We start from the raw sequence: 13,179 nt of genomic DNA, 5'->3' as shown, positions 1-13,179 counted from the left end.
AATATAAGGTGACACAGAAAAGTTGTGAAACTCCTAGAATACATCGAATTGTACTGTACTGTGCCATGGAGAAGGAACATTTCTCCAACCCCAGCTGGTGACTAGTTTATGCCCTGAACTTGAAGATAGAAGGCCCATATAATTTTAACCTAACTGGTGTAAGTTCAGGTGCTATTTTTAAGCAGGACCTTCAGGATGATATGTTGGAAAGAAAGCCAGGTATGGGAGACTGCACAGAAGAGATCAAGGATGGAGAAGTAGATTTGTGATACTACCACAGAGAGAATGAATTAAGCTGTGTGAACAATAAGGTTGTGGATGACACAGAGAGAGAAAAGAAGAAGGGACAAAGGACAAATCCTGAGGGACTGGCTGGGGAGAATTAAAAACCAAAGGAGGTGCTGATGAGTAGTCAGAGAGACTGGAAAACTAGGAGAGAATATGGCCAAAGAAGTTATGGTCTCTTGCAAATTTTGTCAAAAGCAACAGAAAGATCAAGGAAGACCAAGATGCAGAAAAGTAGCTTAGACGTGGCCAGGAAAAGGCCACTGGAGACTTTGGTGAGAGTATTTTTGGTGGAGTGAAGAAGGCAAAATGCAGATTGCAGGGGATCCAAGGGAGAAACAGAGAAGGGGAAGTTAAGGCTGTGGTTGTATGCTGGGCATCCAAGGAACTTAGAGGTAAAGGGAAGGAGAGAGATAAGATGCAAGTAGACAGTGAAGTCAAAGGGTTTCTTGTCTTGGTTTGGTTTGGCTATAAGGATTTGGGATACTATTGTGTACAGTAACAAATCTGAATATGTCAGTTCTGGTTGTTACAGAAATTCAGGCCTTCAGTTACTGTCTTTGTAGCAGGAACAAATCTGGCATGTCTTGCTGCTGTATGCCTGCTGTATCATGCCGGGAAGAAAAATAGTTTATCACTCCAGTTCTGAAGCAGCATCTTCAAGCAAAGAGTTCTATGGAAGTTTAAAATACCTAGAGGATTATAAGGAATCCAAAAATATTTTATTTGTTTGTGTTTAATTTATTCATCTATTTGATTGTACTCTTGATGGCAGAATGTCTCGGGGACGAATCAATGAGGCTTTCAAACTGGATGACAAAACTCTGGAGTTTGAGGGTATTCTTCCAACACTGGCACCAGCTTATGAACCACCTGTCACTGTCTGGCTAATACTGTTTGGGGTGGTCATGGGCGTAGCTGTGATTGGAGTCATTGTCTTGATCATCACTGGGCAGAGAGACCGAAGAAAGTAAGTATTATTTTAAATAATATATGCCAGCAGCGAGAGACCTGGCAACTCAACATTATTGAAGCTAGTCCTGAAGATGGGTTTTCAGCAAGCCTAAATTGTTTTTTTGGATTCCAACCCACCCTAATGCACTGGAGGAACTGACCTATAATGTGCTTTGCATGTCTTTTTTTCATAAGAATTGTTTGAAGCATAGTTTTGATCTGAAACCAATACAACAAAGATTGGTTCATTGTTTTCCAACTTATTTGTATCAATGGCACTTCTACAACATGCCATATGATGTACTTCCTCCTGTTCCCATTAAAGTCAATAAGCCCAGAGTAATTTGTTTTGGTAAAATGAATCACATGGAATACAGTATTTTTTTTACAATAGTCTCTTGTTAGAATCCATAAGAACTTGATCAAAGCAGAGACTCAGCTTCCTATATATTAACAGATTCTTTTTGCTTATAGGAGAAGGAAAGCAGCCGCAAATGAATTAGTACAAACCAACCACATCAACCCTGAACCTGAGGATGGAGAAGTCAATCCGGCTTTCATACAACATGAAGAGCAGCAAACATCATTTTAGAAAATAATGCAAATTCTCTATTTAATTTTTTGTTTTCATTTTAGCTTTAACAACAATGCATTGGAAAGGCCAAAATACTTCAGATGTCATTAAACATTATGACAGGTTTCAGAGTAACAGCCGTGTTAGTCTGTATTCGCAAAAAGAAAAGGAGTACTTGTGGCACCTTAGAGACTAACCAATTTATTTGAGCATAAGCTTTCGTGAGCTACAGCTCACTTCATCGGATGCATACTGTGGAAAATACAGAAGATGTTTTTATACACACAAACCATGAAAAAATGGGTGTTTATCACTACAAAAGGTTTTCTCTTCCCCCACCCTACTCTCCTGCTGGTAATAGCTTATCTAAAGTGATCACTCTCCTTACAATGTGTATGATAATCAAGGTGGGCCATTTACAGCACAAACATTATGGGTTCTGATATTTTCAAGCAGTTGCCCATGTGCAGCCCAAGGCAAGCAAATGACTTTTTTGCCATCTCTGTGTTCAATCGGTGACGTACAAATACAAAAGAGGTACGTTGTGTGTAGCCCTTTCATGAAATATATTTATCATATCACACTGCCACTCATGCTGCTATCCGTCAACCAGCTATTTGCAATTTCTCTGTGTTTCCTCTATTCTCTATTTCCAAAGGTTTTTAATTTAGCTGTTTCTAGACCAAGAGCAGATATATATGAAGAACTGAAAAAGAAAGTGCTTCCTCCAGATGACAATGAAGCTGTCCAACAAGAAGAAGGAAAATCAGAATTTATCAGGAGAGTGAGCTGAAAAAAAGACCTATTAGTCAGTGGACACACACTGAGCACCTGAGGAACCTCAGCTTTGGAGGACACAGTTTGAAATTACATGAGTTTTTGCACCTTCAAAGTACCTGACTCCATACTAAACCCAAAACATAAACTGAAAGAAGACAAACAGGAACTTGAACTTTGTTAAAATGTTGTGGCATATGTAATTTGCCCATTTGGTTGGCCTGGTAAGTATGGTGTTGAGGTCAAACAGCAAATGTCCCCCCTCCAAAATAGCTTTTTGGGTTATGCTTCCAGCTGAAAAGGAAACCTATTGTATAACTGTGTTTTGGAATAAACTACTCGAAGATCAAATGATCAGAACTTGAATTCTAATTTAAAATATTTCAGCATTTGGTTCCATTATTGGACACCTCACCAGTGGTTGCAGTTAGGTCATCATAATCTCATAAGCAGCTTTTATTTGCATGTATGGAAGTTGCTATTCATAGCCTGGTTTCTGACTTATCTTATTTATTTAATTTAATAGTTCATAGACATTAAGGTCAAAGAGTCCATCCTGATCATCTAGTCTTACCTCCTACCCATTGCATGCCTTAGAACGTCACCAACCCACTCTTGTAATAGACCCTAAGCCTCTGGTTGAGTTACTGAAGTCATCAAATCATTGTTTAAAGTCTTAGTTGTTGGATTTTTAAAATAATATTTCTGACTTTAGTAAAGAACAGGATAAAACTGAGATCCCAGGAGCTCTCTGACTGATGGTTGTGAGGAAGCAGACTGTTCTTGGAGTTATTAATGTTTCGCATTGAACCATTCCATATCTCCAGATGTACAGAAAATGAAACATGCTTTCTCCACTGCCACCAGTGGTTTAATTCCCACCTAAAATGGGACATTCATCTATTTCTGTGGTTTTCAACCTTTTTTCATTTGTGGAACCCTACAATGTTTTGAATGGAGGTGCAGACCTCTTTGGAAATCTTAGGTTGAAAACCACTGATCTAATTCGTATACAAATAAATCCGTAATAATCATTAACTCACTGAAAAACCCATATAAAAATAAGGGCTGTCAAGCGATTAAAAAATTAATCACCATTAATTGTGTGATTAAAAAAATTTATCATGATTAATCACGCTGTAAAACAATAATAGAAAACCATTTATTTAAATATATTTGGATGTTTTCTACATTTTCAAATATTTTTATTTCAATTATAACCCAGAATACAAAGTGTACAGTGCTCACTTTATATTTATTTTTATAAATATTTGCATTGTAAAAAACAAAAGAAATAGTATTTTTCAATTCATCTAATACAAATAGTGTAGTGCAACCTCTTTACCATGAAAGTTGAACTTACAAATGTAGAATTATATACAAAAAAAATGCATTCAAAAATAAAACAAGGTAAAACTTTAGAGCCTAGAAAGTCCACTCAGTCCTACTTCTTGTTCAGCCAATCACTCAGACAAACAAGTTTGGTTACAATTTGCAGGAGATAATGCTGCCTGCTTCTTGTCATCTGAAAGTGGGAATAGGCATTCGTATGGCACTATTATAGCCGGCATCACAAGATATTTACGTGCCAGATATGCTAAAAATTTATATCTTCCTTCATGCTTCAACTACCATTCCAGAGGACATGGATCCATGCTGATGACGGGGTCTGGTAGATAATGATCCAAAGCAGTGCGTACCAATGCAAGTTCATTTTCATCATCTGAGCCACCAGCAGAAGGTTGATTTTCCTTTTTGGTGGTTTGGGTTCTGTAGTTTCCACATCAGAGTGTTGAGTTTTTAAGACTCCTGAAAGCATGCTCCACATTTTGTCGGTCTCAATTTTTGGAAGGCACTTCAGATCCTTAAAGCTTTGGTCGAGTGCTGTAGCTATCTTTACAAATTTCACATTGGCACCTTCTTTGCATTTTGTCAAATATGCACTGAAAGTGTTCTTAAAACAAACAACATGTGCTGGGTCATCATCCGAGACTGCTATAACATGATATATATGGCAGAATGCGGGTAAAACAGCAGGAAACATACAATTCTCCCCCAAGGAGTTCAGTCATAAATTTAATTAATGCATTATTTTTTAATGAGCGTCATCAGCATGTAAGCATGCCCTCTGGAATGGTGGCTGAAACATGAAGAGGAATATGAATGTTTAGCATATCTGGCGTGTAAATACCTTGCAATGTCAGCTACAAAAGTGTCATGGAAATGCCTGTTCTCACTTTCTGGTGACATAAATAAGAAGCGGGCAGCATTATCTCCCATAAATGTAAACAAACTTATTTCTCTTAGTGATTGGTTGAAAAAGAAGTAGAACTGAGTGGACTTATAGGATCTAAATTTTTACATTGTTTTGTTTTTGAATGCAGTTATGTAACAAAAAAATCTACATTTGTAAGTTGCACTTTCACAATAAAGAGATTGCACTTCAGTACTTGTATGAGGTGAATTGAAAAATACTATTTCTTTTTTTTATCATTTTTACAGTGCAAATATTTGTAATAAAAAATAAATACAAAGTGAGCAGCGTACACTTTGTATTCTGTGGTGTAACTGAAATCAATATCTTTGAACATGTAGAAAAATACCCCAAACTATTTAGTAAATAACTTAATAAATTTCAATTGCTATTCTATTGTTTAATAGTGCAATTAAAACTGTGATTAATTTTTTGAGTTAATCACATGAGTTAACTGCAATTAATTGACAGCCCTAATAAAAATATATTAATTTCTTTCCTAATAATCTTATTTTTCTATGGGTATGTCTACACTACGGAATTAGGTCGAATTTATAGGAGTCGGTTTTGTAGAAAGCGTTTTTATACAGTTGATTGTGTGTCCCCTCACACAAATGCTCTAAGTACATGTAGTCGGCGGAGTGTGTCCACAGGCAACCGTCGACTTCCGTACCGAGGCAACCGTACCGAGGCAACCGTCGAGTTCCAGAGCGTTGCATTGTGGGTGGCTATCCCACAGTTCCCACAGTCTCCGCCACCCATTTGAATTCTGGGTAGAAATCCCAGTGCCTGATGGGGCTAAAACATTGTCGCGAGTGGTTCTGGGTACGTATCGTCAGGCCCCCCTTCCCTCCCTCCCTCCGTGAAAGCAAGGGCAGACAATCGTTTTGCGCCTTTTTTCTTGAGTTACCTGTGCAGACGCCATACTACGGCAAGCATGTAGCCCGCTCAGCTAACCGTCACCGTATGTCTCCTGGGTGCTGGCAGACGTGGTACTACATTGCTACACAGCAGCAGTTTATTGCCTTTTGGCAGCAGACAGTGCAGTATGACTGGTTGACGTAGTCCTGGGTGCTCTTTTAACCGGGCGCCTGTGCAAACATGGGAGTGACTCAGCCAGGTCATTTCCCTTGTTTCGTCTCGTGGCGATTCAGTCCTGCACTGTCTTTTAATCTGCAGCTAGCAGAAGATGATGGCTAGTCGTCATACTGCACCGTCTTCTGCCGAGCATCCAGGTGTTGACGATGGCTAGCAGTTGTACTGCACAGTCTGCTGCCAGCAAGATATATAAAGATAGATGAAGTGGCTCAAAACAAGAAATAGACCAGATTTGTTTTGTATTCATTTTCTCCGCCCTCCCTCCCTCTGTGAAATTAACGGCCTGCTAAACCCAGTTTTGAGTTCTATCCTTGAGGTTTTGAGTTCTATCCTTGAGGGGGCCATTCAGTTTCTCGCAAAGCCACCCCCTTTGTTGATTTTAATTCCCTGTAAACTAATCCTGTAAGCCATGTCGTCAGTCACCCCTCCCTCCATCAGGGCAATGGCAGACAATCTTCCGCACCTTTTTTCTGTGCAGATGCCATACCATGGCAAGCATGGAGCCTGCTCAGATCACTTTGGCAATTAGGAGCACATTAAACACCACACGCATTATCCAGCAGTATATGCAGCACCAAAACCTGGCAAAGCGATACCGGGCGAGTAGGCGACGTCAGCGCGGTCGCGTGAGTGATCAGGACATGGACACAGATTTCTCTGAAAGCATGGGCCCTGGCAATGTGGGCATCATGGTGCTAATGGGCCAGGTTCATGCGGTGGAACGCCGATTCTGGGCTCAGGAAACAAGCACAGACTGGTGGGACCGCATAGTGTTGCAGGTCTGGGACGCTTCCCACTGGTTGCGAAACTTTCGCATGCGTAAGGGCACTTTCATGGAACTTTGTGACTTGCTTTCCCCTGCCCTGAGGCGCAAGAATACCAAGATGAGAGCAGCCCTCACAGTTGAGAAGCGAGTGGCAATAGCCCTGTGGAAGCTTGCAACGCCAGACAGCTACTGGTCAGTCAGGAATCAATTTGGAGTGGGCAAATCTACTGTGGGGGCTGCTGTGATGCAAGTAGCCAACGCAATCAAAGATCTGCTGATATCAAGGGGAGTGACCCTGGGAAATGTGCAGGTCATAGTGGATGGCTTTGCTGCAATGGGATTCCCTAACTGTGGTGGGGCCTTGGACGGAACCCATATCCCTATCTTGGCACCGGAGCACCAAGCCGGCGAGTACATAAACCGCAAGGGGTACTTTTCAATAGTGCTGCAAGCTCTGGTGGATCACAAGGGATGTTTCACCAACATCAACGTGGAATGGCTGGGAAAGGTACATGACGCTCGCATCTTCAGGAACTCTGGTCTGTTTCAAAAGCTGCAGTTTACTGACTCGGTTAGACCTCAGTGAAACCAATATTCCCACTGTTATTACTGCTTGCTGTGCACTCCACAATATCTGTGAGAGTAAGGGGGAGACGTTTATGGCGGGGTGGGAGGTTGAGGCAAATCGTCTCGCTGCTGGTTACGCACAGCCGGACACCAGGGCGGTTAGAAGAGCACAGGAGGGCGCGGTGCGCACCAGAGAAGCTTTGAAAACCAGTTTCATGACTGGCCAGGCTACGGTGTGAAAGTTCTCTTTGTTTCTCCTTGATGAAACCCCCCGCCTCTTGGTTCACTCTATTTCCCTGTAAGCTAACCACCCTCCCCACCTCCCTTCGATCACCACTTGCAGTGGCAATAAAGTCATTGTTGCTTCACATTCATGCATTCTTTATTCATTCATCACACAAATAGGGGGATAACTACCAAGGTAGCCCAGGAGGGGTGGTGGAGAAGAGAAGCACCAGGAGGGGTGGTGGAGGAGGGAAGGACAAGGCCACACAGCGCTTTAAAAGTTTAAAAGTTTAAAATTTATTGAATGCCAGCCTTTTGTTGCTTGGGCAATTCTCTGGGGAGGAATGGTTGGGTGGCCAGAGGCCCCCCCACCGCATTCTTGGGCGTCTGGGTGTGGAGGCTATGGAACTTGGGGAGGAGGGTGGTTGGTTACACAGGTGCTGTAGCGGCGGTCTGTGCTCCTGCTGCCTTTCCTGCAGCTCAACCATATGCTGGAGCATATTGGTTTGATCCTCCAGCAGCCTCAGCATTGAATCCTGCCTCCTCTCATCACGCTGCCGCCACCTTTCAGCTTCAGCCCTCTCTTCAGCCTGCCACCTCTCCTCCCGGTCATTTTGTGCTTTCCTGCACTCTGACATTGTCTGCCTCCACGCATTCATCTGTGCTATGTCAGTGTGGGAGGACAGCATGTGTTCAGACAACATTTCATCACGAGTGTGTTTTTTTCGCCTTCTAATCTTCGCTAGCCTCTAAGAAGGAGAAGATCCTGTGATCCTTGAAACACATGCAGCTGGTGGAGAAAAAAAAAGGGACAGTGGTATTTAAAAAGACACATTTTATAGAACAATGGGTACACTCTTTCACGGTAAACCTTGCTGTTAACATCACATACATAGCACATGTGCTTTCGTTCCAAGGTCACATTTTGCCTCTCCCCAGCGCGTGGCTAGCACCTCCCCCTCCCTGTGGCTAACAGCAGGGAACATTTCTGTTCAGCCACAGGCAAACAGCCAGCAGGAACGGGCACCTCTGAGTGTCCCCTTAAGAAAAGCACCCTATTTCAACCAGGTGACCATGAATGATATCACTCTCCTGAGGATAACACAGAGAGATAAAGAACGGATGTTGTTTGAACGCCAGCAAACATACACTGCAATGCTTTGTTCTACAATGATTCCCGAGTACATGCTACTGGCCTGGAGTGGTAAAGTGTCCTACCATGGTGGATGGAATAAGGCTGCCCTCCCCAGAAACCTTTGCAAAGGCTTTGGGAGTATACCCAGGAGAGCCACGAATGCCAGGGCAAATTAATCATTAAACATGCTTGCTTTTAAACCATATATAGTATTTTAAAAGGTACACTCACCAAAGGTCCCTTCTCTGCCTGGTGGGTCCAGGAGGCAGCCTTGGGTGGGTTCGGGGGGTACTGGCTCCAGGTCCAGGGTGAGAAACAGTTCCTGGCTGTTGGGAAAAATGGTTTCTCCGCTTGCATGCTGTGAGCTGTCTACAACCTCATCATCATCATCATCTTCCTCGTCCCCAAAACCTGCTTCCGTGTTGCCTCCATCTCCATTGAAGGAGTCAAACAACACGGCTGGGGTAGTAGTGGCTGAACCCCGTAAAATGGCATGCAGCTCATCATAGAAGTGGCATGTTTGGGGCTCGGACCTGGAGTGGCCGTTCGCCTCTCTGGTTTTCTGGTAGGCTTGCCTCAGCTCCTAAAGTTTCACGCAGCACTGCTTTGAGTCCCTGTTATGGCCTCTGTCCTTCATGCCCTGGGAGATTTTGACAAAGGTTTTGGCATTTCGAAAACTGGAACGGAGTTCTGATAGCACGGATTCCTCTCCCCATACAGTGATCAGATCCCGTACCTCCCGTTCAGTCCATGCTGGAGCTCTTTTGCGATTCTAGGACTCCATCATGGTCACCTCTACTGATGAACTCTGCATGGTCACCTGCAGCTTGCCACGCTGGCCAAACAGGAAATTGAAATGCAAAAGTTCGCGGGCCTTTTCCTGTCTACCTGGCCAGTACATCTGAGTTGAGAGTCCTGTCCAGAGTGGTCACAATGGAGCACTCTGGGATAGCTCCCGGAGGCCAATACCATCTAATTGCATCCACAGTACCCCAAATTCGACCAACAAGGCCGATTGCAGCGCTAATCCCCTTGTCGGGGGTGGAGTAAGGAAGTCGATTTTAAGAGCCCTTGAAGTCGAAAAAAAGGGCTTCGTCGTGTGGACGGGTGCAGGGTTAAATCGATTTAATGCTACTAAATTTGACCTCAACTCCTAGTGTAGACCAGGGCTATGTAAGAAATGACTGTAGTTTCCATAGTGATGACGTGACCATAAATAGGAGGGGAGTTGGGCCATGTGACCATGAGTGAGAGGAGTGATGTTTCATGAGACACTCTATTATGATAATTAATAACATATATTTGAGAATTCCTAATCTAGCTAATTATCACTCTAGTCTGATACAGGGAAGATGGTGTAAAAGAGGAGGAATCCCTGACTGGAAAGGGTGATAGCAGGAGAAGAAATTCGGTCTCACTGGAAGCATGATTGTTCTAATTTAGGCCCTAATCCTGCAAATACTTATACACATTTTTAACTTTAACTTTGACTTCAGTGAGACTATTCATGTCCTTAAATTTAAGGATTTGCTCAAATTTGCAGGGCTGAGCCCTTACTGTTTAGATACAAACTTCAACTTAACTATCTTTCTTAACCAGCCTGCCTTAGTCCCCCTGCTGCGACGCTGATCGGGAGCTGCCCGAGATAAGCCTGTGCCCCAACCCCGAACCCAGTGAAAGTGAGTGAGGGTGGAGGAGGGTGAGCGATGGAGGGAGGGAGGCTGGAGGGAGTGGGGGGCTGGGCCTCAGGGAAGGGGCGGGGTAGGGGCAGGGCAAGAGTGTTCAGTTTTGTGCAATTAGAAAGTTGGCAACCCTATGTCCTGCCAGGATGATATTAAATGGATGGTGGTGTGATATATCTTTTTGCAGCTCTGTAAGAAAATCAAGCCAAATATAGGAGAGAGCAGAGATGTGCTTAAAGTGGCTCTTTCCTGCCTCAGTGCCATATACATTAATGGGAATTTTCCATTGATGTGGGACAAGGATTTGGCCTGTAATCTAGTAGAGGGGTTTGCAACCTTTTTCTTTCTGAGGGCCGCCCCCCCGACATGCTATAAAAATGTCATGGCCCACCTGTGCCACAACAACTGGTTTTTTGCATATAAAATCCAGGGCTGGCATGAGGGGCAGCAAGCCGGGCAATTGCCTGGGGCCCCATGCCACAGGGGCACCGCAAAGCTAAGTTGCTCAGGCTTCAGCTTCACTTCAGGGTGGCGGGGTGCAGATCCCTGGCTAAGTTCCCTCTAAGTTGCGCGGCCATGTAGCTGCCTATTAAGCCCCGTGCAAGGGCTTAGGGTTGTGGCCGGGAGAGACACCTCTCCCAGCCTGCCTCAGCATGGACCTTCCGTGGCGGGGAGAGACACCCCTCCCCCGGTGCCGGCCCCAGCATGGAGCTGCCGTGGCTGGGAGAGAGGTGCCCCCCTCACCCCGCTCACCCCAGCGTGGAGCTGCCTGCCCTGGACTTGCCGTGGCCGGGGGAGAGGAGCCCCTCCTTTGGCCCAGTCCCACTGGAGCTGCCGCAGCCAGGGAGATGCGCCTCTCCTCCAGCCCCGAGCTCCTACGGTGACAGAGGGCTGGGGAGGAGTCCTCTCTCCCCACTGTAGCCCCTGGGCAGCCTGCACCCCAAACCCCTCATCCCCGGCCCCACCCCAGAGCCCACACCCCAACACTCTGCCCCAGCCCTGAGCCCCCTCCTGCACCCCAAACTCCTCATCCCCAGCCCACACACCCCTGCACCCCAACCCTCTGCCCCAGTTCTGAGCCCCTCATCCCGCCCCTTCCCACACCTTGAACCTCTCATTCCCACCCCAGAGCCTCCACCCCGAGCCAGAGCCCTCACCCCCACCCCAGCCCTGAGCCACCTCCCGCACCCCGAACTCCTCATCCCCAGACCCACCCCAGAGCCCTCACCCCCCCACTCTCTGCCCCAGCTCTGAGCCCTCTCCCACACACCCAGGGCCGGCCCACAACATTTTGGCACCTGAGGCGGGGAGCTCAAATGATGCCCCCCATAACCCCTCACTTGGGCCAAAACTTTGAAAGGTCTCAATTCTGCGTTCTTCCTGTTCTACTCCTCTCATGGTACTGCTCTGTTACCTACCCAAATAAAGGAGAACTAACAACTTAAAATGCGTTGTTCAAAAATTTTAAGTAACACTTAACTTTCAAAAGCCTGAACAGGAAATGTAAATTTTCTTGCCTGCGTAGTAAACGCTGGCATTTTTATCTGTTTGAATAATCAAAGTGGTGCTTTCCTTGCCTTCTTGGTTGCAAAGATTTGAACTGCTTCCTGAACGTCCACAGTCTGGGCCAGCTCATGCTCTGTTGAGACGGTTGCAAGGCCGACCAGCCTCTCCTGTGTCATTGTGGAGCGTAGATGTGTTTTTATTAACTTCAGCTTGGAGAAGCTGCGTTCTCCACTGGCAAATGTTACAGGAAGTGTTAGAAGTATGCATAGAGCAACAAAAGCATTTGGAAAGAGGGCGGTCATCTTATTTGTGCACAGATGCTTATATTCCAGAACAGCCTTGGGAGCTGATCCTGCTGAAATGTATCTTGAAAGGGTTTTCAGTTCATCACCTAAATCACTCATCAATATCGCGCATGTCATCATGTGTCAACACTGTCTCTAGTGCCCTGCATTGCTGGTGTAGGTCTTTTTCGGGTATAGTGAGGAGTTTTGGAACATCCCAAATATACCCCTGTGTTCCTTAAGCTGCATGAAACATTCTTCAACTGACTGTATTGCACAATCTAGCACCTGGCTAAAGAATTCAACTTTGAATTGTTCTTTGGGGTCTCTCATGGGATTATCCTGTGCCTCTTAATCAAAATGTCTTCTTCGGTGACTCTTTTATTCTTGAATGGGTGGAAAATAGCTTCAGTGTGAAGTTCCTCTGCCAACTTCTGTGCACTCTTCAGAACGTTTTGAAATCCCTCATCAGACCGGTAAGTCTGTAGGTATGACTTTGCTTTGTCCAGTTGTTCCATTGCTCCAGATATATCAAGGTCAACACCTTGGAGTCTCTTGCTTACAACATTTATTTCAAACAGTATGTCATGCCACAACACTAAGCCACACAGAAATTTCAAGTTACGTATGTTTCTGGTGATTCCATTTCCCTCTGCCACTGTTCTCCCATGAACAGTTCCTGTCATAGCATTATCCTCCATAATGGCAACTATGGCATCATCTGTCTTCCCAATTTGGTGTTCGATAGGCTTAATCACCTCCACTCAACTTTCCCATCGTGTGGCACTCAGTGGTTTCAGTGTCAGAGAGGATGTTCCCAGATGTTACTTCAAAATTTGCCATCGATGAGTTGATGCAGGGAAAATTACATAGATGCTTTGAATTACATTAAAAAATTCAGCAGCCTCACTCGAAGCTGATGCTGCATCACTGGCCACCAAGTTCAATAAATGAGAACTGCATGGGACAAAAAAAGCTCGAGGGTTTAACTCTCAGACCCGTGTCTGCACTTCTCTGTTCTGTCCTCTCATGTTGGCACCATTATCATAGCCCTGACCTCTTTCATGTCAGC

The 13,179-nt window shown here is 44.8% G+C and overlaps 1 protein-coding gene across 2 annotated transcripts in view; it reads left to right on the top strand.

Annotated features, from left to right (window-relative positions):
- ACE2 (angiotensin converting enzyme 2) overlaps positions 1-2,019 on the top strand; it is a 37,726-nt gene extending 35,707 nt beyond the window's left edge. For both annotated transcript variants that reach the window (XM_007070499.3, XM_037900845.2), the window contains 2 exons: positions 1,061-1,255; positions 1,714-2,019. In XM_007070499.3, the coding sequence (XP_007070561.3) occupies positions 1,061-1,255; positions 1,714-1,831 (313 nt within the window). In that variant the 3' untranslated portion in view covers positions 1,832-2,019. The remainder of the gene's footprint in view (positions 1-1,060; positions 1,256-1,713) is intronic.
- Positions 2,020-13,179: the final 11,160 nt, after the last annotated feature.

This window comes from Chelonia mydas, chromosome 1 (assembly GCF_015237465.2).
Source record: "Chelonia mydas isolate rCheMyd1 chromosome 1, rCheMyd1.pri.v2, whole genome shotgun sequence".
Lineage (NCBI taxonomy): Eukaryota > Metazoa > Chordata > Testudines > Cheloniidae > Chelonia > Chelonia mydas.
Note: the sequence above shows the minus strand (reverse complement) of the source record. Positions and strands in the feature narration are given on the sequence as shown.